This window comes from Cyanistes caeruleus, chromosome 1 (assembly GCF_971803275.1).
Source record: "Cyanistes caeruleus chromosome 1, bCyaCae1.hap1.1, whole genome shotgun sequence".
NCBI classification, from domain to species: domain Eukaryota; kingdom Metazoa; phylum Chordata; class Aves; order Passeriformes; family Paridae; genus Cyanistes; species Cyanistes caeruleus.
In genome coordinates this window covers 51826728-51854562 of record NC_141701.1, presented here as the reverse complement: position 1 = coordinate 51854562, position 27835 = coordinate 51826728, and the positions used below count along the sequence as shown (strand labels likewise).

Genomic DNA, 27835 nt, shown 5'->3' with positions numbered 1-27835 from the left:
AAAATTAAATAACTACTTTGATACTGTATACTTATATCATCTTGCCCTTTTGAGAAATCAGAAGAGCAACCTGCAACATATATTTGACTGAAGTTGCGCATTTAGCCTCACGGGACTTTATGGACGTCACCGTCTGCTCATCTCACCAGCAGCAGGTGGAGAGACTGCATTTCCCTGTGCTTACATATACGAGTAAGCAGGCAGACAAAGCAAGAAGTTCTAACCATTTCAGGAACAAAGACAAACAATTTAATCCATGTTACATAATTCATTGAATACAGTTGATCTCATCCAAAGTGACTCCTGAGAGCAAAATAGTTTTAGCATTACATTTTATATACAGCTATGAAGGGATTACGGGAAACCAAGACAGTCTCCTTAGAGCATATTACTGAGAACTCTGGTTACAAGAGCGCTGTACACTTTCACCTTGAAAACATCACTTAAATCATGACCAAAGTTTCACCATCATTTGTTTTCTTATTTATGAAGAAAAGTTACTTCATTCTGATTTTATCATTACTTTTACCATATTTCTGCTGCCAGATATCAAAACCTGAGTCAGCTGCATTGAGCAATGACTAGTTCTTCTAGTTTAAAGTCCTCTAAGTGCTAGCACGTTTGAAAACCTCCATACACCATGCTGTAAACATTTTAAGATGTTCCAGAGGGTTTTGTCTGGTTTTTCCTCCCTTCAATGCAGGAATGACTGCTCTGTCTGAAGCAAACTACATCCTGCACAATATTGCTTTCGTTATTTTCCACGTAATCAGTTTGGAACAGGCTATGAAAGTCTGATGTGGAACTGTTCTGTTAGAGAAAAAAAATCAGAAGAAATACACCATTCTGAACCAGTGGAACCAAAATAATCAAAACCTTAACACAGTTTTTTCCAGTCACTGGGATGGAAGGAGACTTGAATGCAGACACTGGAACAATTGAAAACATCAGTGCTTGCATGCTTAAGTGAAAGGATAAGCAGTATTTGTATTTTCTCCATCATCTTCCTTGTATATGTGCAAGATTTCATAAAAAAAGTTTATCACAGAGAGCTATGACAGAATGTGATGTCATTTTTTTGTTTTTTTAAAAAGAGCACTAGAAATCAAAGGCAACCAAAAAAAGTACATCTTTCCCAGAACATTTTCCTCAGCTACATAAGGTGTGCATATACCAAGGTCTAACACACTTAGCTGCACCACATCAAGTCAAGCTGTCCAAGAGCATACACAATTTTGCTTACAGGAGTATACCTCTTCCACATTTTTTCAATTTTACAAGTAATTCCCTGTATTGGATTACACTTACTCAGAAGTACAGATAATATTTCGTTTCAATACTACTGTTTGTTTTTATGACATATTCAGAGATGAGGCAAGACATAAGATTAAGTGCAGGGAAGCATTTCAGACCCCAAAAATGCATTTTTTAAAACTTAGCTATACATGGTTAAAACAGGTAGATCTGCCAAGAGCTGCATAAAATAATTTTTTTTTATTTCCCAAAGATGAGCAACTGAGCAAAAGGTGAGCAACTCAGCAAATATCAACTCTTCTGCATCACGGAATTCATTACGGGTGTCCAAATAATTCAACTTGCATTTTTTAATATCTGCTAAAACAGAATTATAAACTGAGTAAGTTAATATATGTGAATTAAGTACCCTTAAGAAATCAAAGAATAATATTGACTCCTGGAAGACACCCAGAAGATTCAAAGATGGAACAGAAGGTTGATTATTACACTCCTGCACAATCCAAGCAAATTGTTAATATATTGAAAACATTCATGTCTGGCATTTGCACCTGCTGGATATCTATATTATTCTGTACCAAAAAACAAGGTTGATAACCATCCTCTTTGTAGCTGAAAGCAGCCAGAAAACAGCTCATTTTTTAAAACAAATGGAATGGAACCCTTTCTTTTTTTTTCTTTTTTTTTTTTTTTTTCCCAAGTCTCAATTACAACAGTCAAAGCCAGAGACTTAAGCAAATAAACTTCAAAATAGCCATTTGTTACAAGTAGCAAATTACCATGAACAATGAACTTGTTAAGAATCCCCTCTAAAAGCACGACACACACAAACAGGCTACCCAGCAGAAAAATCTGTTAACAATTTTATTTCTTTTGTCATGTTAAATATTATGGGACAGGACTGTTAAGGATGAAGAACTCTCAACAATGCCTCACAAGGAATAAGAAAGAAATTCTGCCATGATATTAGCAAAGTAAGGTAAGGAGAAAATTTACACAGTAAGAGGCACCATTTCCCCCAGAATACCTCTTGTCATATTCCTGAATGAGTGGGATTAGCAATCTAATAAATCATTTTTCAAGAGGTAACAGCAACAGATAAAATTTTAAAGTATTATTAAAATAACATTTACAAGACTCTGAACAATTTTCGAATTATTAAAACCACAGAAAGAAAGAACAATTCTTTATTTATGAATTTTCATAAAGGACTGACTGTGCAACTGATACCTGCTATTGATGACTGAATGTACAATTTTGTCCAGCAGCTGAACAGTTTGTCTTTTCAGATTGTGTTTTCTAACCGTGCGAGATCATTAAAGGCAAAGCCTGTTATGATGCTGTACACAAGAACGGCTGCTCGGGCCATACTACCCATGATGTGGTAGGTAAACAAACCTTTTTCTGGCCAAGAGAAAACAAAACAGAACAAAAAAAAAAAAAAAAAAAAAAAGGAAGCTGCAGTTTTGCATGCTTCTCTCACTCATTCTTTCTACAAGATGAACTTCCCTAGAAAGAATCCAATGAAAATGGCTGCAATTACAACAAGAAGCGAAGGAAGAGAATTAGAGCCATTATCTCTGAGGGCCAAAGCTGTGGGTGATCCAGATTTATCCGAGTGCGCTACCTTTCTGAGCCTCAAGCCTTCATCCTGAGGGGAGGAGAAAACACAGATGGAAAAAAAAAACCATAAATACATTACTAGGATAGTAAAAACTAAACTAAAAAGGCCATATTTACTGGTGAATATTTAAATAAAGTTTTAAAAAACCCTCAACACATACAACATTACATCACACCAAAATCCAAAACACGAACATAGAAAACCGCATTTTAAATAAGGACTGTAATTCACTAGTCTCTCTTCACTAGTCTCTCCTAAAAAATATACCAAAAATCTTGCTAGGCCCAATGAAGCATTCTGCTCGTACTTAATATGTGTCAAAAATAAATAGCAGTAATTCCTTATTGTTAAGAAGAAACATCTGCTTTGTTTAGTGTCAGTGTCATCAGAATAACAGGTATGGAGATATCATATTATTTCATAGTTGTTTAAATGGCCAATGAAATTGTCAGAACTTTTCCAAAAGCAAATATATAGAAAAGACACATAAAATCATGTATTTACTAGTTACAGGTGAAATTACACCTTTACATAAAGGTACAAGAACATAGTGTTTGCTTACCTTCTCTGGGCAAATAATTGCTCTTGTTCTCTAGCTGTTTGTAATACAAAATGTTACTGCTCTGGATCTCACTCATATTAATGAAAAATGAAGCACTTTTAAAAAGCTACTAATTCAGTAGCTTCAACTTAGACTTGAAGTAACTAAGATCAACTTAAATAGGACCACTTAATTTAAGAAGAAAATTATGCAGCTTCCATGTCTCAGCCATGACAGTAACAAAGTCTCAATCACTGAGAAGGTCAAAATACACATTATATACATTTGAAGTCATATTATGAATCAATCTTGACATTCTAACAGCTTTATCTACTTTCTAGAATATACATCTTTTGGCCTGATTACAAACTAGACTTTTCAATCAAGAAGAGTGAAGCCATTTCAGTATAAATGTGGATGCAGAACTTACTCTCAGGTGCCGATTTTCATCTGTCAGCTTCATAATCTCTGCCTGAAGTCTTTTGCACTCCTCCACGAGCTTCCTTGTTTCAGTATCATTAAGTGAAACACTATGTGGTTTTGGCATCGGTCCGTCCTGCTTAGATGTGTTCAGTACTGGGGTGGTTTTGCTTGCATCTATATCATTCTACAAACATCAAAAATGATTTGAGAATTTACTTAGCTAGAGAAAAATCATCCACAGCTTAAAAGTGAAACAATTAAACTATTAATATAGTTCAGTGAGGTTTATCTTTACAGTAAGCTGAACAGACACACTGACAATTCAATTCTGATTAGCTCAAGTATTAAAAAAGCAAGAGAAGATTGCACTGTTTACCTGGTACTACACTCTATTGAGACACAAATTAATACTTTAGCTACTTAATACTGACCCAGGAGGCATCCAAAAGAGGACATAAAATACACCAAAGAGCATTTGAACTTTGGGAAAACAATACAAGCAAGAAAGTAATCCTGCATTAGTAAGAAGCAAAGCAAATTAGAACAAGTTATGTCACAAACTCCTATGAAGTATTGTGACAGAAATGTTTTGTACTTATAATACATTTTAGTGAAGGAAAATAAAGTGCTGCACAAACATGAAATTTAAGTTTCACAGCATCTGAAACATCCATTACTAATTCTGAAAAGTCACAAAAAGCTGTGGAAAGAACAATATTAAAATTAACAATCTAATTCTCACAGCTCTGCTCAAAATCACAAGATCATAGAATAGTTTGGGTTGGAAGGAATCTCTAAGAAGATCTAGTTCCAACCCATCCCCCGCAATGGGCAGTGACAATTTTCACCAGAGCAGATTGCTCAAAGCCTGATCCAACACAGCCTTGAACATCTTCAGGGATGAGGCATCCATAACTTCTCTGGGCAACCTGTAACAGTGTCTCACTACTTCCTGAGTATAGAATTTCCTCCAAACATCTAACCCAAATCTTTCCTCATTTATTTATTTCCTCTTTTATTTATTTCCTCTTTTATTTTATTTCCTATCAGTATATGCCTGTGTTGAAAGTTGCTGCAATGAGGTGTGCATGGAGCCTTCTCTTCTCCAGACTGAATAACCCCAGTTCTCTCTGCCTCTGTTCATAGGAGAGGTGCTCCAGCCCTCTGAGCATCTTCATGGCTCTCCCCTGGACTTGCCCCAACAGGTCCACATGCTTCTTAATGCTAGGGAACCCAGAGCTGGACTCAGGACTTCAGATGGGGTCTCACAAGGGCAGGGTAGAGGGAGGGGGAATCCTTGACCTGCTGGCCACATTTCTTGTGATGAAGTCCCAGATGCAATTGGCTTTCTGGCTGTGAGCACACACTGTAGATTCAAATCCAGCTTTTCAACCACAAGAACCCCCAAGACATGGCAAGCCTGACTGCCAGTGAAGACTGAGGCAAAGAACTCAGTGAGTACCTCAGCATTCTCCATATTTGTTGTCACCAGTTCTCCCTTCTTGTTTCTCAGGGCTGTTCACTCTCCTTGTCCTTTCTCTTCTAACATACTCCGTACTTACAGAGTTCCTTCTTGTTACTCTTCATATCCCTTGCCGCATCACATTTCACCTTTGCCTTAGTTTTCCTGATCTCACCCCTACATACCCCCAAACTGTATCCCTGTACTTCTCAAGTCACATGCCCCAGCTTCCATTGGCTGTATGTTGCCTTCTTACTCCTCAATGCAAGAAGCTGACCTTTGCTCATGCCATTTTCCAGCCTGCCTTCCTTGATTTCTTACACATCAGGATGGGGAGCTCTTGCATCCTAAGAAAAATGGACTTAAAGAGTTGGCCCTAAAAGGGCCTAAAGACCCTTAAGAATGGCCATAAAGAGCTGATTTTTTAATTAAAGAGTAAACTCCTCTGTCACTAGGGACAGTTTCTTAGGAGAAAGTACAAAAGGAGGTAGTTTTATATAACCCATTCCACTTCTCTCACTACATTACACACTTTATAAAATTAAAGCCAGAATGTAGATAAATAAGTGCCTCGATAATAAATGTTCAACCTTTATGTTCTGTTTAACACACACTTAGGAAGCTTACACCTTCATCTCATAAATTATCCTTTATCAAAAAGAAAAAAAAAATAAAAAACAACAAACCAACCAAAAAAATGCAGACCACAAAAACAATCTCTACATCTCTTTCCCCCAATATAAAACTGAGATTGCATCTGAAAACTGTAAAGTATAAAAATAACAAAAATACAGTGTTTTGGCACTGTTCTCCATTGCTGGAGATTTTTAAGATGAGGTTGGACAGTGTTCCCTTTTAGACAAGATGGTATTTCAAGATGGGCTGTTCCGTGATTCTACGAATCCTTAAAAAGTTATATACTGAACACCCCTCCTGTCTAATTTAGTACAAATTCTATCAATTAATTTCATCATTAAATCAAATAGATTAAAAAAAAACCCTGAAATTTTGTGAGATCCTACCAGTCAGTGTATGACAGTTTCTTATTCCTTACTTACCAGTTTATCGTTTTCATTGGGCATTTCAAACACACATCTCAATTTGGAGTCCATTAACTCATCAGGTTTCGCTTCTTTCCACTATGAAAACAATTAATACAATTACTTAACATCCTGGACTCATGCAAACATCTCAACAGTTCCTAAGTTTGCTCTTAGCACTGGCTTCCTATACAACTGAATACCTTGCTTACCCTCCCCGCAATTTTCAGACTTGCTTATGAACAATGCTTTTTGTTCACACTCACTGCTGTGAATTCAAGTCTGGAAATAAAAAGGAGTAAACTGAATGCTGATGGATGCATCAGAGGTTTGTATGAAATAGGGAGGGGACAATACAGTGGTTTCTTAATACACAATGAGAAACAAGTAGCATCTGATTTAGTTTGAGAAGTTCTAGCACTATTATGCCTCAGTAAATGTACTTCTTGTATCCTATCTTGGAAGCACTGATTTTAAATACAAGATGGAAAGACATATTTCAGTGACTCTACATGTGTTCTAGAGTAAATTTCTTTAGTTCTTCAAGTTTTAGACTTTTAACCACTTTCTCCTTTTACTGCATAACATGTGACAATTTGGACCTCGAGAATTTTTCAAAGCCGTTTTTCAAAAACATTTGAATTCTAATGGTCCCCAGTATATTTAAATAGCTAAACTATACTGGAATCTCTCTACTCAACTGACAATTAACTTCCAAAGCATGCACTTCATGTAGTTGCCTTAAATTCTTAGGCTCAGAGACTGCTCTGAAGTCTGCAGCAATTTTTCTAACAGGTCCTCTACTGTTACCTTATAGGTGTTACAGACGCAAATATTCAGGTTTTTCACAACATCCTTCCTATTTTTTTTCCAGTGGCATTAGTTATACAGCAACCTTTACCTACAATTAGTGATTTCCTGAAAGATCTGTTTCTCAGTATTGTATACCTGAACTCACTAAGAAAGCAGTTATTTGAAGTATTTCTGAAGTCAGTTTTTACAACCTCACCAAATAGGCATGCTTCATTTACCACACATAACCAAGAGCTACTAAAGCATATGAAGAAGAACAAACCAGTTCAAAAAGGTAGACAGATGTTAACTTTCATGTCTCCAAAGCTTCACAAAATCTAAGTTTTCCACTGCTTCCAGTGAAGAGCCACAGCAGTCTTTGCCTTTATATAAGGGGACAGAGCCCAAACCTGAAAAGGTCTCTTGGATTCCAGCAATTTATACAATCTCATATTTATCCTTTGTTTCCCCTCTCCTTCTCTGCCTTGAGTGAACATCAAATGCACCTGTGTGAACTCAAGCATTCCTTAAAATAGTTTTTAGAATTAAGACACGTGTGCAACGTTGGCCTCCACCTTAGGACATACTTATGTGAGTCCACATACACCCTAAAAGGCATGTTCTGACAACTGAGGGATTCATTCTCATTGCTGACAGCCAATAAAATTAGAAACAGGCACCTTACTTCTGAACTAACAAGCACAAACCTACATATCTTCCTTCTGGATCTTCCATCAGACCAGCCCAGCCTAAGAAGTAAAGCTACAACATGTTCCATTAAAACAGAAAATAACTCTATCATTTGTGCTGTGTTTAGCCATTTGGTATCTTGTAGGGAGACACATCTTAGTCTTGAAAAGGTTTTAATTCATTATCATCCCATTCAACATTTCACTTAAACACTTTTCATACCAAATGAACCATTTTCATACAGCTTCAGGCTTGCTGTTTGAATGTACTCTTCATTACTTCAAATTCAATCTATTTATCCCTTTCAAATTAGCTGCATATAAAGGTATAATATGCCCATATTTTAACACTGAACTGACTTTACCTTAGAGTCACTACTATTTCCTAGAGGTTCAATAACCTCTAGGTTAATCACTACAGGAAAATACTAAGAACTGACCTTGTATTTCATATTAAAATTTGAAGACACACTTGTTCAGAGAAAACCCAATTCTTCTTCAAAAAGAAATTGTAAAAACGTGAATCATTTATAATTAAGCCAGATTTTTTTAAGAAAAAAAGTTACAACAACCATTTTAGTCCATTTTTACTTACCACTGCCTCCATATCTGTAATATTTGGTGGTGCATAGGTTGTTTGTACCATAAACTTGTGTTTACTCTTCTCATTTGGGTCATAGTCAAAAGGCTGCAGCATTACTGTTCCAAAGAAAAAATAAAACTGATTATTCAGCTAATCACTAGAGCAAGCATGCTATCTACTTTAGATTTATTCCTCATTAAATAGACACTGAAAGTTAAAATGCAAAGGCAGTGCATACACTGTAGAAAAAGGGACTGAGAGGTCAGAGTCTGGTATGGTTGATTATTCCTGTAATTACTATAGGAAAAGACGTTTCATAAACAAATATGAACAAACAGATCCTGTAAAAGAGAACAAAAAAATTACATCTAAATATGTGTATATTGCAACTTGATCTACCAGAGGATGAGGACTCGGTGAACTGGAGAGAGAAATTATTTGGCAGTGTACCTACACCTGTCTTCCACAGAATGGGAATCCCAGTTCAGTATATCTTTATACAAAATTAAGAGAAGCAAAAGCAGTTCCAAAAAATATAAGAAAAATTACATGGAGCCCTACAACAGTTATCTGTATATGTACCTATTTTATAGTAATGAAAAAGCTACAGCAGAGATACTGATATAGCTAGAAAAATGCAAAAGCAGAAGGAAAAACATTAATAAGTAACAGTAGCAAGCTGTGAAGGAACAAGAGTAACATGCTATATTACGAAAAAAAAACCAACAAAAAGCAATTGCTGCTAACAAGTTAACAAACAATACATGACAGGATAATAAATAGTAAATTTAGGGTACCAAGGTAAACAAAAACAGTTCTTATGGAATTTGTATTTTTGGAAAAATATGAAAAAACATGGCTGAAGAAGGTTACTTAGTGATTCACAATTGAAAAGTAATAAATGATTAAAAAATGTTAGTGGACTTCCTTAAAATGACTGTCAAATCACATCTCCAAAAATTAATTTAAAAACTGGCTTGGCTCTGAATCAGCCTAATGCTTTAAACAGGCTGAAGACAGCTAACACTACCTCAACATTCAGTTTTGAACATAAGAGCTCCAGCCCACAGTATCCTATAGCTATTTCTCTCTGCACAACAATGTGAGAGAAATCTATTTTTAATTACATGAAAGATGACTCAGCACTGAAAATATTCAGATGAGAGACTGATGAGATAAAGTGGGTCACTAGAAAAATAATCTGCACACTTATCTTAGCAAATGACCCGAAAGAAATTAAATGCCTAAAAACAAAAAGATGAAGCTGACACTCTGGGGAAAAGAACTTAGCTCTGAAAAGCACAGCAGAATCACTATAACTAAACAACTGCACTTGAAAACATCTTGAGGTCAGTGTAGCTGAATAACTGCATGAGAATCCAGCAATACAGAAATAGGCACATCAAAGACTTCCTGCTATGCCAACTGAAGACTTGAGCAGTGTAACACTGTTTCTCTTTATTGGAGATCTGAAGCCACAATATTGTTTACAGTTCCAGTACTAGCTTATTTAAAAAAACAAAAATATTTAAAAGGATGATTTGTAATGATGAAAACACACAGAATGTAATCCCTCGATCTATTCAATTCCCTAAAGAGAAATTCCAGCATGGTCTTGATTGTGATATCAAACTACCCACTAGAAAAATCCCAGATACCAGCTCAAACACACAGCTAAGGCAAAATGGCTGTAAGTTGTAGTTGAAGATGGAAATAAAGAAGTATTTGACTACTTAAACCTTAGATCAATTCTCAGTAAAATGATCTTTCATCCCCAAGTCAGTGAATAAATCCACATGAGTCCAGATGCTGAACTGCCCATGGTAAGAATAATGATGTTCTAAAGGGTCCTATATGATCTACAGATCATATTAGATTAGAAAATTCCCATTTTCTTGAGAAAAACAACTAGATACAACTGTAAACTAATTTTTTCTTAAATGCAATGAACTATGAAATGTTATTTTAAGCATATCAGAGCAGCCAAGAAATGCTCTACTTGAGAATATGAACATGAATATAATAGTCTAAGGCAAAGGTACTGTTAATGTCACTGCCCATTTTCAACTTGCTTTTCCTCCTTTCAGAGCACCACAGATAAATGTGACAAAGGCAAGTATTTCTACAGGGAGGATTTCTTCATGTATCACTGCAGCTCTACATCAAGTTGTCATCACACTAATGAGGGGAATCCTTTTTATTTAAAAGAAGTTTTAAAAAGCTGACATACTTCAAACAGTGTCTAAGATCAAGCATTAGAGAACTGCATCAAATGCCTTAAAAACACTTAACCTACAACTGTGTATATTTGTTTTTACCTGAAACAATTACAGATGATCCTGGGTCAATAATTCCACTGTTTGGCCTCACGCAGTATCGACGAGGTGCTGTGGTCTTCACTTTGAAGCATACTTTTCTATCTGATGGATTTCGTAGTTTAAGATTTGTAGTTACTACATCTGTAAAGGGACCTGAAAAAAAAGTTTGTCTTTTTAAGATATACATGTATTTCTGGAGAAGAAATCTGTTTATACAGTACAAGTAACTCTGAAAATGTATGTTGTTGCAAACAAACTGCTAAAAGCAGGTTAAATCATACACCTGTTAGGCACACACACTGTGTTATATGCAGAGTGCTCTATCACCTTAGTAATAACAATATACATTACAGCAATCAAGAACTCATATATTACAACAGACTCAAGCTGCTGACACAAGTGGTTCATGTATGTATATGCTATTCTTACCAAATCATTCTTAATATTTGAAATATTAATAATATATATTGAAATATACTAGAAGGTACTGGTCACACACAAAGGTAAATTTTGCTGAATTGTTCTTCAGGAATAGAAGCAACACATTCTGTGGAATTCTTTCATCTCTTTACAGGAAGAAAACACTGTGACTAAAATATAGTCACTGCTCTTGAAATTTCAACTTCCGTTGGCTTCTGAGCTGCTATAGACTTAACAAAACAAGGCATCAATCTCCTCTTTCAAACTCAATCAAGAGAGATCACACTCTGTTTATGCAGTACTCTAACTGATCCCCAGAAAAGCCATAGTTGCTGTTGTAGTTGCTGTATTTATGTATTCAATGCAGTGTACTCTCTAAACTGTATTTATGCTAAACCTTCAGGATAGGAATTCCTTCCAAGTCTGGACAAGAGGTGTAATTTCAATATCAAGCTGCAAAAGCATATCTTCCAGCAGAGATCACCTTCATGATGCAATGCCACACAGTAACAGCACGAAAAATAATATTCACAGCATTCTGAGCAGTGTTAAATTTCCCTTATGTTTGTGTCATCTGAAAGCAAGACTGCAAAGGCTCTACAAAAATGGTATTTCATATGAGCATGAAATTTATTCCAGAATATTCCACATGTAGATTAACTATTAAGAACCTTCTTCATAGTTCTTTAAAACTACACATTAAATTACTACAAAATAATTTGTATGAGTATTGAAAATGCAACAACTTTCCCATTAAAAAATTACAATGAAGACAAACAACAGATTAAATTGGATGAAAAATATAATTGATATGAACAAGTGGTAAGTACAACAAAACCACTAATTGCATTTGACACAGGAATTCAACTCTTTTCTGAACACCTTATTCCATAGAGGTGGTGTCTGCACTCCTCTGAAGGAATAGCTCTGCCCACTATCAAACATGTTACTACACTAGAGGGCTCACTATTTGACTGATGCCTTTATTTCTACAACGCATTCCAAGTACTTGATTTTAAGAGTGTTAAACAGTCCTAACACAAAACACCAAGATACAAATACATAAACACTAAAAAGAGAATCACTGAGAACTAGGAATACTGAGATATAGATGAAGATATTTGTGACCTAGGTTTATAGTCAGTGAGGTTCTTTGGACAAATAGGAACTGGTATTACTTGTCTGAAACTTCACTCCTGATCTGACTTTATATGGTGGATGAAATAAGTCATCGTCTCAATCCAGGTTAATTTTACACAGGCCCCAAGATTCACAAAATTACTTGAAAGTTTTCCTGCCACTCATCTTTTGATGGTTCTTGCAGGATCCTATGGAGGGAGATCCAGAAATAATTCCCATCACCCATACCACAAACTGAACTAAAACTAGGCAGATGAATACTCTTCTCACTCTAAGACGGGTAATACACTCATAACACACCAAACATGTATTTTTTTCATGCTACACACACATTTTTGAGGAAGTTATTCTGGTATTTTTACTAACAACCACCTAAGCTATTAGTCATCTAATAACCACTGCTTTTGCAGTGCCCAGAGACAAACAGCACCTTGAATCTGGCTTTCAAACTTGTGGGTTACTTTTTTTTTTAACTGCAACTCTAGGCAACCTGAGAAGCTCTGCTTCTCAATCTTCTCAACTAATTTTACTAAGGACATTCTGCACAAAGGAAAAAAAGACACAGTTCAGAGGCTCATTTTGAAAAGCACAGTCATCGAGAAAAGGAGCAATACTATTCAAAAGCAGCTTGTTTCAAAGCAACAGTGAATTTATAAACTGATGATAAACTGGTTCTTAAACTAAAATAAAAGATGTTCTGTTTCTTTTGAGACATGAAAGGTCTCCTCAAGACGGCCTCTTTAAAGTGTGCAATAATGAGATAGGATTCAAAATATTCTACAAATTACTCTGATATTTACTGTCAGTTTCAACACCTCAGATAATTAAAAGAAATCTTCTTTTCTTTCCCAGGTACGTGAATGCAGTGACGTCCTTTGCATTTCCTGGATACTTCACATAAAAAAAAACCTTTTAGCTCTAGGACATTTTTAGAATCAGATATTTCTTTCAAAGGTGACTGAAATATTTTTCAAGGTCTAGAGGATGCTTATGACAGCTTTACCTTTCACCTGCTTTCTAAAAGCTTTAAAGAAAATAGCTGTATAAAGCCTCTCGAGACTTGCAACCATTAGATTTAATAAAGAGGTGGTAAAAATTGGTGCACAAAAGGAAAAGATGACTGAATTTCACTGTTCCTGCAGAACCCAGCTGTTTGGTAATTTAGTGGCAAACCAACAGGAACAGACAGAAGGAAAAAAAAAATCAGAAAAAAAATTTTAGTACCTTTTGGAGCCATATGATCTTGGTTAGCATGACATACCCTTCAAAAAAGAAACTGAAGAAGATTCTAGAGTTCACTATTACACAAACATAAGCACCACTACCTTTGGAGGACTGGGGAAATGAAGTACAAGCTGGCAGTAACAGCCTAAGTGCAAAAGCCTAAACTATGATCATTCTTGAGGAAAAATGTGGGGCACGGGCAGAAGAACCAGGAAGGAGAAATGTTTGGACTCTACTACACAGACTGCAAGTAAACAAGGAAAAGAACTGGCAAAGATGGATACAAACATTCTGCTCATGCATCAAAATGTACAAATGCACACACACACTTCATCTCAGTAAATATTCAGCTACACCAGGGCAGCATTATAATCTCAAAAATAGCATCTCACCTGCTGCTTGCATGACACTGAGGTCCAAGCAGATTTTTATTTAAGCACTTAAATCTCAGACAGGCTTATGTCTAACTGTACACACAGACCCTCTGGTAAATAAACTAATAAAATCCTCAGGCTATATACCTATGTAACATGATGTCTAATGACAAGAGGTCACTGCTTAATAAACCTGTAATCTCAATCTAATGCCCTCTGGAAGTCCAGAGTTACTTCAGAGGGTACAGTGATTTCAACAACTCTCTTAGCAGTGTAAATTTAAGACACCAATTACAGCATCTTCCTGGAATGAAGGTTGTGAGAGTACTGGTTTGTTCCAATTGGTTTTGAATGGAACAGTGACAATTCATGCCACAAGTTTTCCTGTCACTTTGACTTACGAGTGCCTTAGAAAAAGACAGACACCTGCCTAATCACACTCAGAAACACCAGACATATCCAAAAACTTTGTGTTCAGTTTCTATTTCAGCTATCTTGCAGTGCAGTCACCACAACATTAATGCCAGGGTTGCCTCTGGCAACTACACAGCTTGGACTACAGCAACTAGTGGGCAGGAAGAAATGCCACAGATTCTGCAGAGCCAGTTTCTACTGCTGAAACAGTGCCAAGTTTCCCAGCTTGCCACAAGCTTGTCAGTTATGCTGCAGTAAAACCAAAATATATGTATTACTGGACAGGTAGGACCCATACAGAGATCTTCTTCATCATCATTTTCACTTCAGATTCAGGTCTCCTTCACTGTCCCAGCTTCAAAAGCCATTTCTCTACCATGTGAGATGGTCAAACATCAGGGAAAAAATGATGATGTGAACACACCCTCCTCATGTGGGAAGAAAGACTTAAACATCCACAGGCTTGGTACCCCTGGGAAAGGTGAGAGACCCATGTCAGTATCTCTAGCTGCTGGCAGTACAGAGCCAACAAAGCACTTCCAAGAAGGGGACAGGTTCAGTCAGCAAGAAGCTCCATTCAAAATTAGTAAGGCTGTGATAATGTACACAAAAAGCCTCTCTTAAAATACCACCTCTACCTAAAACTGGGTAAGAAGAAATTATAATTTTATTAAATTACACAAAATCTCTGATAATTAGAAAGCAGATCACTTGAAGAGTTGTACAAAAATGAATATGCATTATTAAACAAAATCAACAGCATTTTATGAAAAAGCATAAGTGTTACGCACATTGCCCTCTTCAATTTAAGACAATGAACTGTAGCTGTTGGAAAAGCCAATATCTAAGCTGACTCTGCCAGAAAACACTCTCATTCATACATTGAATTAAAGTTTATTTAAGCTGTAAATTGGTACAGCAAAGTGATACATTCAGCCACATCTAAAAACAATGTAAGTACACATAAAAAAAGTACACAGGCTGGCAAAAGGAATACAAGCTCTTTTAAACGTGTTACAGTATTAACTTCAAAAACTATGGGGATTATATGCTTTAAACACAATGCTGTTTGTCCACAGCTGCTGCGTCACCTTTGAATTCCCAAGAGCACCTGAAATATACAGAACACTTCATTGCACCTTAACTAAAACAAACTCAGGGTAGTTTTCTTTGGGTGCACAATAAAGGCAGGTTGGGCAGACAAAGAAAACTCATTTACTGCATTTGACAGCTTGAGCCCTAATAAATAAGAAATGAGTTCAAGTCAGCAGAATAAAAACTAATAGTGACATTGTAAACCAAGCAAGACAAATTTTAAGACCAAGTAAACTGACTTTTCAGATAGACCTGAAAGGAACAGACTAAGATCTCTAGGAACTCATTCTGCCAGAATCAAATGTAATGATGGAGTAAAGAAAGAGTTAGTTAAATTAAGAAAGCTCCATGTAATCTATATTTGCATGATGTAATGCTGAATTTTTAAATTAGGCCAAAATTTAACTGTTTTTCTTTCCCATTATTTGACATAGCAATCACAGAATGGTTGTTGCTGGAAGGGACCTCTAGAGGTCATCTGGGCCAAACTCCCTGCTCAAGCAGAGACACCCAGAGTCAGCTGCCTAGCACCAAGGCCAAGAAACTTCTGATACATCCAAGGATAGAGACTCTACAGCTTCCCCAACCTGTGCCACTACTTGGTCACCCTCAGAGTAAAAATGTGTTTTCTCATGTTCAGAAGGAAGCTCCTGTGTTTCAAGGTGTTCCCATTACCTCTGGTCTGCTCATGGGCACCCATCTCCATTCTCTTTGCACCCCTCCTTCAGGTATTTTATACATCCGCAAGATTCTCCCAAGCCTTCAGTCTTCTAGGCTAGAGCAGCCCCAGTTCTCTCAGCCTTTCCTCACAAGAGAGATGCTCCAGGCCATCATCTTCCTGGCCCTTCCCTGGACTCTCTCCATGATGTCAATGTCTCTCCTGGACTGAGGAGGCCAGAACTGGACCCCCACTCCAGCTATGGCCTTGCCAGTGCTGAGCAGAGGGGAAGATCTCCTCCCTCAACCTGCTGGCAACACTCCTCCTAATGCAGCCTGGGACACCACTGGTCTTCTTTGTATCAAGGGCACACTGCTGGCTCATGATCAACATGGTGGCCACCAGGACAGCCAGGGCAAAGCCGCTTTCTCAGCTGGTCAGATCCCAACCTGCACTGTGCTTGGATAGGTGTTCCTCCCCAGATGCAGGACTTCACACTTGTTGAACTTCACAAGGTTCCTGTCAGTTTGTTTGTCCACCTGCCAGTTCCCTCAGCACTCATGTGTATTCCACCGGAATCCTTGGACTTACTATGTCTAGCTTACTTAAGTATTCCTTGACCAGATCACCTTCCACCAGAGGTACTGAAGGAAAGACATACTTGTGTTCTGTAGCAAGTCAAAACTACCTTGACTATCAGATAAGAAAATCAATCTTAAAATATACTCAAAGCACTTTATTGCACAAAATTGAATTTTATAGTATTTCCTGAAAAAAGCATAGGTGACATAGCAGACACAAAAGAAAGTGAGTGGAATATTGTTTATTTCCATAAATTTGTTTTAAGAAATTGATATTCAGACCTCTATAAAAATAAAAAAAAACTGAAGAAAATATATAACACACATTGCCAAAGAACATAAATAACTCCTTCCTCTTGAAATACCAGAACCATGACCAATCAAATACCTTCTTCAACTGGAAGAAAAATCCCATCTCTAACAAATCACCTACATTAAAATTATTCATGGTCTATGAAGCATAATAGCTTATGTTTCATGGATTAATACTTAAACATGCATATGAATGATCAGGAATAATCAGTGGATGAAGGTGAGAGATTAATTATACCTACAAATAACCATGGCTCTCAGGAAGATATTCATATTAGAATTATATATTAGCATTACAGAATCTTTCATTTCTTATTCTATCCTGGCACTTGAGAAATAGTTGTTTCATCATCAGCTTGCATGTAAAATATAGAATGCAAAAGAGGCTTTATAAGAAAGCTGACACACCTCAATGTCCACAATTCCTGAGGGCTGATTCTAGGCTACCACTGTTTACAAGGGGTAACATCAGATTTTATCTGAGCTCCCCACAATGACATGCTGTCAGCATTCATGCTGCTGATGTGTCTATCATAGATTTTTTCTTTCTAAAAAATGCTGAGACAATGCCCATTTTTTAATCCTGAAATAGCTCATCTTCCTCTGTCAAAGGGGCAGAGCCTGCATATAGCTACACATCTTATTAGAGGTGCTTGTGCAGATGCTGGCATGCTTGCTTCACTGGGGGCTGGTGTAAGGGAAATGGGAGCTGAAACCTTTGCTTGCCATTCTGACAGAGAAAAGACAAAAATACAACACAGTGACATTTCAAAGCAGACAAAACATTTCCTTACATATTTTTTGTGGATCAAAACTTCTTATTCACCCCAGCCTGTGACTGAAACGTTGTTAGTAGCCAAGAAACCACAGTAAAAATACAGTAAGCATCTATCTCAAGGGTAAAGTAAAGCCACAGGTCATTACCAGGAATTCTGGTCAAGAGAACACTATTTTCTTTATTATATTAGATAAAATACAGACTAGAGGTAGACTGTCCTGCATTTAATTTTAAATATGGGCAATGGTTTCTTTAGCCTTAATAACAACAAAGCACCACTAATAATAAGATGGTATAACACGGAATAACTTCATCCAAAGGTATTATTGCTGGTATTTAGCTTAAGCTTTAAAATCTAGCAGTCTAGGTCCAAGTCAGTCATATAAGTCTATTGTTCATATATTTCCTATTGAAAGAGTGCCATTACTAAACAACTGTCTGGTTACTAACATCAAAGGGATGCTTGTAACTTAAACTTAACCTCCATAATATTGTGAATTTCTTACTTGCAATTTAGCTTTATGTGATTACATTGTTATTCTTGCCAAAGACATTTTAAGAGCATACTAAAATTGGTAGCTCTTAATTCTACCAGGATAAAGTCCTCAGGATCTAATCATAAAGTAGTATTCATGCCAAAGCACTGCTGAAATAACAAGAACAGCAGAAATATTTCAGTGGTGCTAAACTTGAACATTTAAACCATCAAATTATCCCCCCAAATTCATGAAGCAACTAATATATACACCCAATCTTTCAGTATAGATTTAGCTCAGTAAGGGCCATGTTATAAACCCCTCCTGCTGGAGCAACTGTTCTCTTTGCTTGCATAAGGTAGCATAACTAACGAGTTTGATATTTACAGAGGTTCTTAGATTTCCAGAATACTAGCATATTTGATCAACAGAACTAAATAAACAAGTAACTTTTCCCTTTCCTTTTTCCTTTTACATTTGCTTTGTATTTAAACTGCTATAACTTACAAATGCTTTTAGTGATGCTGAAAAACCCAGATGTGCTGCTTAAAATATTCAAATATCCGGCAGCTTAAAATCCATATGCATCATCATATAAGAAACCTCCCATTGGATATACCTAACTGATCTGCATTGCAACATACAAGATACTCTTCAAACTCTATAGCAGTAATCAGAACACTTGTAATCATCTTAGATGACAGCTGTAGTGGCACATAGATAATCAGTCTTCCCACTGAAGACCTGATCTGAAGCTCTTGCTTTGCACTTTTCCCAATGTGCTCCAAGAACTGGGTATCAGAGGCCCGACACAAACATTGAACAGACCACCACAGCTCTTGTGGTTTTCACTGGTTTCCTTGCAAGCAGTATCCCACCAGCGTAACAAAGTAACTTTAAAAATTAGTCAAATTCGCCAGTCTCCCAGCATGGACAAAACCCCAGAAAATTCTGTAAAAAAACCCAAAGGGAACCATTTTAGCTGTTGTACTGCTACATGGTATCCAACCTCATAACGCAGAACCTGATCAAAACAGACTTTTATACCAGACATTAAAATCCCCTACAGACAAGTCTAGCTGACACTGGACTGCCTCCCAAGCACACCAACAGATCACTGCAGTTTCAGGGTGACTTTGCAGTCTCTGGAAGTACAGGCTACAGGTCTCCATTTCCAAAGCCACTGAAAGCCAAGTACAATCATTTCCTACGGTCATTCAGGTAAACAAATACCTGAATTCAACTTCTGATTCAAGCAGAAGTTGCATTTAGTCAGTCTTGTCAATCAGGCAGGAGCACAAATTCCATTTCCTCATCAGTAGGATGAGGATCCATGTACTGAGCTGAACTAATGCAGCCACAGTTCTCAGGACCAGTCAGGTCATTTCTACAGAAGCAGCTGGAATTCCAAGCTGAGCTATAACATAGAATATGCCTGGTAGGTGGCTAGTGGGCATTAAAATTAAACAACCAAACAGTACTTTCAGTGGGTCTACTATGTTTACTGCCCTTATTAGCACCATAGTGTAATACACATGATAACATCTTAAATAAACATCATATCCCTATGGACTAGAATTATTAGGTTTATTTTACATATGGAGCAGTTACTCCCATGTATATGACTTTTAAATTCATGAATATCCCTTTTTACAAAGGAAAAAAATTAAATATATCTCAGTTAAGCTATTCTAATGTCTTGGAATGTAACACAACGTACCAGCTGTAGCCAAAGTACAGAACTGTGTACCATTAATGTCCTATCAAACTTTCAAGAACATTGTAAACTCATGACCTAGGAGAAGCTTTCTGAAGCCCACATGAAACTAATAATTTTGTAAGATGGTATCTGATTAATTTAAAACTATTTTTGCCCACATAATTTTTAGAAGGTTGGTTCAGACTGACATGATTCAGATTCAGCTAAGTTTCTAATGATCTAAATACATCCACAGCCACTTGGAGCAAATTCATTTTTCCACCAATCCTATCCTTTAGTCTAGATGGATTTTCTTTTCCCCGGTGCTCACCTTGCTGATGTATTTATAGATAGCAATCAGATCCTCTTTCAGTCTTCATTTTGCTAAGATTAACAAGCTAAAGCTATTCTACTTCACTTGTGTTAATAAAGTTGTCTTTGCATCATTCCCATTTGGGTACATTTTATCTGACTAGGTGTTGCTAGGGATGCATTCAGATGAAGCTTCATCAAAGCCAAAGATCTTGACATTAATACTTTCCACTACAAAATTACAGTCTTGTATTTGCCCCATTTCATGACTTGTCACATTCACAATAAACCCATGATTAAGTACTAGTCACTAGTTTTACTTCTTTTTCATCCCTTCTAAAAAATGTTTTATTATTAGCACACATCCAATTTTTTTCTTTGCATCTCCTAACCTTGCATTACCAGTGAGCTGTACCATCACACTCCCACTCATACCAAGGTCATTAAGGATAAATGGAACAGACTTTCCTCAAAAATATATCAAAATGTATTGAAGACAAGGAGTTAGTGACAGCCAACATGGCTCTATCATGGGTAAATCATGCCTGACTAATCTAGTGGCCTTCTATGGTGAACATCAATGGACAAAGGAAAAGCTACGCATCAGCCCTCAATAAGGTCCTCCCCAACATTCCTACTCCTAAATTAGAGAGATGTGGGTTTGATGCATAGACCACTATGCATCAAACATGATATTTGACATATCATATATATGACGGAATTGTCTGGGTGGTTCATCCAAAGATTTGCAGTCAATGCTAGAATGTTCAAGGGAAAACCAGCAACAAGTGGTATCCATATCCCCCAGGGATGCATACTGGGACCAGTATCATTCAGTGTCTTCATCAATGACACTGGCAGTGGGGCTGAGAGCAGCCTGAGCAAGTCTGCATGTGACACCAAGTGAGCAATGCAGTGGATTCACTGCCGGGAAGGGATGCCATCCACTGGGACCTTGACAGGAGAGAAGGGTGGCCCCATGGGAATCTCATGAGGGTCAGCAAGGCCAGGTGCAAGGTCCTGCATGTGGGTCAGGGCAATCCTCAATATCACAGACAGAGAAAGCCTCAGATCAGACTACCACATTCTACCTGAAACACTGCATTTTATTTGATCTTCCATCTACCCCAGTGTCCTTATTCTTTCCTCCAAGGCTTTGCTTACTATTGAGGCTAGACCAATTCAAGCACTGAAGTGTCAGAATAAGATTTTAATCCAAGTAAGACCACATTTTGAAAAACAAAGGGGAAAAAAAGTCTGATTTGACTATTTTTTTTAATGTTATACACTTTTTTCTTTTTGTTTTCTTCCTCTTCCATGTCATTAAACACATGAAGTCCTACAGCAGAACCCATATTCAGCAAACTATCTTAATTCACAAGACCTTGTTCATATAGGAATGAACTGAAAATATTGTTTCCTTTACATAACCATCTATTTCTAAATACTTTAAAATACTAAAATGAAATATGACATCTACATTGCTAAATAACTTAAAATGCCAGGAAATAACCTTACACAAACTAAAACAACACTAAAAGGCAAGAGAAGCTAGAGGCCAAGATAACCACGCCCCAAATAAAGTCTTATCACCTTAAGAAAAACCAAGTTAGTAAAATTCTAACTTGTGTTTATGCGTTTTTATTTTCAAAAATGCCACATCAGAAATTATTCTAGTAGAGGCGTTTTGCTGATTTTTTTCTTTTTAAAGAAATTAGCTTACACTCACTTATTAGGTTTATCTGACACCACAAGCCTTGTAAACTGACAACATCCGAACTGGAAAGTGTAATCCTTATCTAATTAGTCAGGGTCGGTTTTCCACTTTTAATACAGTAAGTTCTCTTCAGAAACCTTTTCTACTTGAATTCATGGCTTATAAGGGAGGCATGTAAAATCCTTCAGTGACTGATGGTCACAAAGATCTGGTTAACAAGTACCTCCCAAAGACGAAGTTGGTCAGAAAGTAAAATGTTCAGAAACCATGGTCGGGCCAAAACAGGAACCATTTATATTTCCACAACGGACAGTCAGTGCACTAAATATTCAGACCTATTTACTGATGCAATAAAACAGCTCCTCTCAAGCCTCTCAAACTTTCTACTTTTCAACCCGGCCTTGAATAACAGTACACTGTTCATGCATAATACAGAATGTTTTTATAATATTAATAAAAATGTCTTATGGTGATCTAGAACACCTGCTTATGCTATCAACAAGCAGGATGAGTAGGCACTTTATAGTAATTATAATGCAAAGGTGAAGCTTTTATACCAATAATCATTGGTACACACTAGAAGGACAAGATGTGAGGTTTGGATAGTGTTTCACTGTTTAGGGAAGCAACAGCAATATTAAGTAAAACAGAACCCTATAAATTTCAGGTAAAGGACAAAACTTCTAAATCTTCACTACTGTATACCTCTATCACCACAGGAAAATATTCCATTACTGAATCTTAAAACAAACTATTTCTGCCAAAAATATAATCTAACACTATAATACACCTGACTTCACAGATCAATATAACTCCCTTTTCGCAAGGCAGTTTTAAATGCAGTCTAGCACAGTGGTAGAGATGACTGTATAACACAATGCCACCTAATAAGCAACACCAGATAAAAAATATTATCTTCCTTTTTCTTCCTCAACACATTCCCACAAATCATCCTGTGCTTCTATTTTCATTAATACATATAATTTAGAGAAATTAAAATACTAACAAACTCTACATCTGAGCCATGAAACAATGGGGAGAAGTACACATATAGGAAGAGCAAACAATTCCAAGATTCACTCTTGTATTTAAAAGAAAAAAAAGATTCAGACTACGTGTTGAATACTGAGTCATTTTATTGCCATTATGCAATTCTCAGCCAGCAAAAATATTAACTTAAATGGAACCATTTCAAAGTATCAGAAAGTCACAACTATATTAGTAATCACTTACAACCAGTTTTTCTCCCTCTACACTCCCACAGTTTAGTTCCAAAATGTTCCTGAATGAAGGTACCAGAAAACTGACATCCCAATCATCTTTTTTTTCTAACCTTAGAAAATTGGGACGTCACAAATTTACTGGTACTTCGAAGAGAGTGAAAGCAGGCATAAAATTTGACCTAATCAAGATATACACAAGTAAGGCAGTAAGATCACATTTGAGGACTTCAAACTCTGCCTACACCAAAAGGCATCCTAGGCCAATTCTGGCAACAGATCTTGAGGGCAGGGGATGCATTTAACATTGAGCTATTTTTGCCTTTAAATTCCACCTTCTCAATTTGCAGCAACACATATCCCATGGCTTTCAGTGTTACCAACAGCAGTTTAATGATTACAAAATAATCTACAGCAATATTTTTGTATTATTTAAAAGGCTGTCGAAATCTGCATTTCAGAATAAGCTGCAATACTTGAGTGAAGTGCTCTCTACCTCCCATGAAAAGTCATTTGAACATACACCAGCTGATAGCTGATTTTAGAACCTGACAATTCTAGACTACGATTCATATCAACAATCAGAAATCAAACATTGTCTGTCACACTGATCTCTCCTAGTAAATCAACCCATCAAAAACAAAATATACTGCACACAGACACATTCAAAATTTTATTTTAGTCTGCTAAAGGAAAAGAATGACTCATTATTTTGAGATGTTTATGAAGGTAATATAACTGGACTTCACACATGTGTAAGCAAGATCTTCAATAAAGGATATAAATTTAGAATATTCAGGCATTTTTATAATCTTGTATTGCTAGTCAGACACATCTGAATCACAAGAAATTCAAATTCTGAACACTGTCTACTAATCGTCCAAAGCACATCAAATCAACTAGTGTTGATTTTCAATTAGGTGTTGCAGAAGCATGTCTTATGACTGATGTAAACATCTGGAGAAGGCTTTTAAAGTTTTTTTTAAAAAGCGACCATAATTCAAGACCAATTTAAATCCATGTTACTTAAAATTGTGAAACTGGCTTCTTTGGCTTAAGGAAGAAGGAGCTACAAATTTTTGAACTTAAAACTTCAAATGTTGCTATTAAACTACACAACTGCTTACAAAAAAAAATTCAAAAAACATATTGATTCAAAGGACACCAACTCCAGATTCTCATAATCTTCACTGAACTAGAGCTACCAACAATAACTACATGTCTGTGACACATGAAGAAGACACCAGCAAGAAGCAAATGGGTTGCTTTTAAGTGTCTTGTGTTTCAATTCTTCCTATCCAGTCCTAAATAAACTTCAACATCATCAGATTTGAGAAGTTAAACAAAATACATTAGAATACAAAAGAAAGCCAACCTGCAGGAGCAATATGGCTGAAGAACCTGGGTACATGACCAGAATTTTGCCACGAGGCAAATTCTCACTGCTCCATACTGAGTGTATGAAAGTGATATCAGATAGTTTATCAACTGCCCCTTGGTTTCATCACTTTCAAGTACATTTTTTCCCCTTGTCACATTTGCACCACAACACTATGAAAAGTACTTATTTGTTTTGTAGTTTTTCTTAAGATATTCCTGATAGTTTCAGAATCCAAAGAAACCTACCTACCAAAGGGTGACAGAGGGAATTACCCATGACTCAAACACTATTAATGACTGAAATTTCTAAGACTACAAACACTATAAAAACAGGAATGAAGTCTTGGAAACCAAGGGAACTATGTAATGTGGTAGCTACCACAGGACATGCTCTTTAGAACACCCCTTGAATCGCGCTAAATAAAATTGAAGGATAGATGTATTACAGAACTTATTTTTGCTGACAAAGTAAATTAGGTTATATTAATAAAAAAAGCAGTTTCATCAGGCAATGATGAATTTAAAGCCTTGTTAACAACTCCTTAAGATAAGTACTACATATCTTTTAATGACACAGTTGTTTATAAAGGGGCACATTATCACATTTCACTGTTACCCTAAAGGTCAGCAAATCCATTACAACTTCCTGAGGCAAGAAAACCAACAAAATTATTCGTTCACTTCAAATGTTTAGACTTAAACTGGATCTCTGTTACATATGTATCAACAGTATTAATAATACAAATGTACCAATATAATAACTTTGTATTATATGTAATGTAAAAAAGTACCAATATAATAACTTTGAATAACCTGCTGCACTGAAAAAAAAGTATACTTTTATTCTTTTAACAACGTTTTACGTTTTTCCTACACTAAGCTACATTTATTCTGAGTCATATATTCTCTTTCTTACTAACCAATTACTTTTTAAAAGGTGACACTCAGAATTCCCTACTGCCAATACGGTATTCTTCAACACAGTACTTTAGAACTGGGTTAGTTTGTGGCCCACAAACCTTTTTAAACACCTCTAAATAATAAGCAGTTATAAAATATTTCTTGAGCGTGCACCCGATGCTCTCTCAATTGATAGCACTTTCTATAGTATATTACTGCAATAGTACAGTAATAGAGAGTGCTGCAGTCTCATTATGCTTCATATTTTGTTTTTGCTTAGTCTGCTCTACAGAAATTTTCCTAATATATGCATCAGCCTGAAACCAAAGTTTATGCCTAAAGAATACACATTTCATGCTCTAAGTGCATAAACACACAGCACAATAAAGATCGCTGACAACAGCTTCACATAGAATTTCTAATCTAGTATTTATTCTATCAACACACTGTTTCATATCACACCAATACAGCTTAGTTCCAGCTCAAAGATATCTCAACATCTGCACACTGTGAATTAGACACAGTATTTTTTTAATAAATAAAATAAAATAAAATAAAATAAAATAAAATAAAATAAAATAAAATAATGCATTTTCCCCCAACCTGTTCTTGCATCAACCTGCTCTGAGCACAGCATAGTGAAATGTGAGTGCAGCCAGACCGGCAGCATTTTAACAACACAAAACGCAAGTGAAAATTACAAGTTCCTGCAACGGTTTTGACTCTGTGTATGAAAGTGCAATTTAAAAAAAAAATTAAAATTGAAGCTATTAAGAAATTAATATGCATAATTAGACAGATTTTGGTATTAACTGATTTGACAGATCAATAAAACAAGTATAGCTTGCTAATTTATCTAAATACTAAGCCAGACCAAAGGTATTTTGGTGGAATACAGTGTCCTTTTTTAATATAAACATTTATTTGTTCTAGTTGCCCGTGGAAGATTTTTACAACATCATAAATTCCACTCTGTTCCCTAAAACAATGAAAAATGAGCCTACGAAACGTGTAAAATAGAAAAACAGAAAAATGTACAGGATTAGGCATGTACCTGTGCTGACACACCAGCCACAACATCTTAAAATGTAAGTTTCCATAATATTAACTATGTTTAAAAAAAAATAATAATAATACTGATGATCCCAAATCTGAAAGGTTCTGAGATTTTTCTCAATGCCCCTTACAGGTATAAGATGTCATCACAAAAACTACGCGCTCTGACACGCTTTTCTTTATGCCCTTGCCTTTCAATGATCACTCATTTTTGACAGAGCCTTTCCTTTCACAACCATCTAATTCATGAGGAGAGAAAACCACGGACACACACGATACCAGCACTAGCTGGGACCTATTTTGACAGCGGCACGTCAGCAGTCACTGCCATGCGGTCGGCACGCAACACACAGCACACATAAAACTTCCGAAAGACACGCATTCCATTTCCTTCATTGCCAGGGAAGAGGCGAGCTCCCTGTTTACGTTCCGATAGCCTGCCAGAGACATGACAGCTTTGGGTAAAGGGCGGGGAGCCCTTTGCCGGGCTGGGATGCACCGGGGCGAGGGCGCCGGTGCCGGGCACTGATGGTGCAGCGCCGCACCAGCTCCGCGCGTACACCGCGGCCCCAACACGCCTGAGAGGGAAAGTGGGACAAGGCCAGACGTTAGGGCAGCCTCGTGAAGCTTGGAACCCCGCAAGGCTTCCACAGCCTGCTCCAGGGCCTCTCCTGCCCGCTGCTGCCAGAGGGAGCCCGCGCCGCCAGCGACCGGAGAGCGACACCCGCGTCCCCGGGCGCCGCTGCTCCGGGGCCGGGCCTACGAGCGCAGCGGTGACACGGCGGGGCGGGCGGGGGAACGGGCGGGGGCAGGGAAGGGGCGGCCGATCCCACCCGGCACCGCGGATCCCCGCGGGATCCCAAGATGGCGGCGGCCGATCCCGCTCGCCGGCTCGGCGGCGCCCCCATCCCCCGGCGGGCGGGCAGCGCCCGGCACCGCGGCCCGCCCGCGGGAGGCAGCGGGGAACGCGGCGCCCGGAGGCGGCCCGCCGCCCAGGCGGAACGGGACACCCCGCCCCTGCCGCCCCGCTCCCCTCCGCCGCGCCGGGTTCCCCCCTCCTCACCTTTGAATTTGAGGTCGGTGGGCGGATCGAGCACCAGGATCTGCTCGTGCTTCGCCAGAGCCCCGGCGGCCGCCATCTCGCTCGCTCACTCAGGCGGGAGGAGGGGCAGGGGGGAGGGCGGAGGAGGCGGAGGAGAAGGCGGGGGAGAAGGAGGAGGGCCGGAGGGGGCCGGCGGTGCCGCCGCTCCCTCACGGCGGGCGGGCGGTGTCTCGGCGCGGCTCTGCGGGCGCTGCCGGCGGGGCGCGGGCCGAGGGCGGGCACTGCCGCTGCTGCTGCGCGCCCCCGAGCGC

General features: G+C 37.8%; 1 protein-coding gene across 1 annotated transcript; it reads right to left on the bottom strand.

Annotated features, from left to right (window-relative positions):
- Positions 1–226: 226 nt before the first annotated feature.
- Positions 227–27835, bottom strand: VAPA (VAMP associated protein A). The gene is made up of 6 exons (XM_086892692.1): positions 27546–27835; positions 10727–10879; positions 8421–8524; positions 6363–6443; positions 3850–4026; positions 227–2905 (listed from the first exon to the last, which is right to left on the bottom strand). The coding sequence occupies exons 1-6, from the start codon at positions 27619–27621 to the stop codon at positions 2747–2749; spliced, it is 750 nt and encodes a 249-aa protein (XP_086748818.1). The 5' UTR covers positions 27622–27835; the 3' UTR covers positions 227–2746.

Coding starts and splice junctions, on each gene's coding strand:
- VAPA (XM_086892692.1), bottom strand. CDS start 27,621: ATGGCGGCCGCCGGGGCTCTGGCGAAGCACGAGCAGATCCTGGTGCTC. Junction 10,880..27,545: donor CACCGACCTCAAATTCAAAG/GTGAGGAGGGGG, acceptor CTTTTTTTTCAG/GTCCCTTTACAGATGTAGTA. Junction 4,027..6,362: donor CCAATGAAAACGATAAACTG/GTAAGTAAGGAA, acceptor TGATGTTTGTAG/AATGATATAGATGCAAGCAA.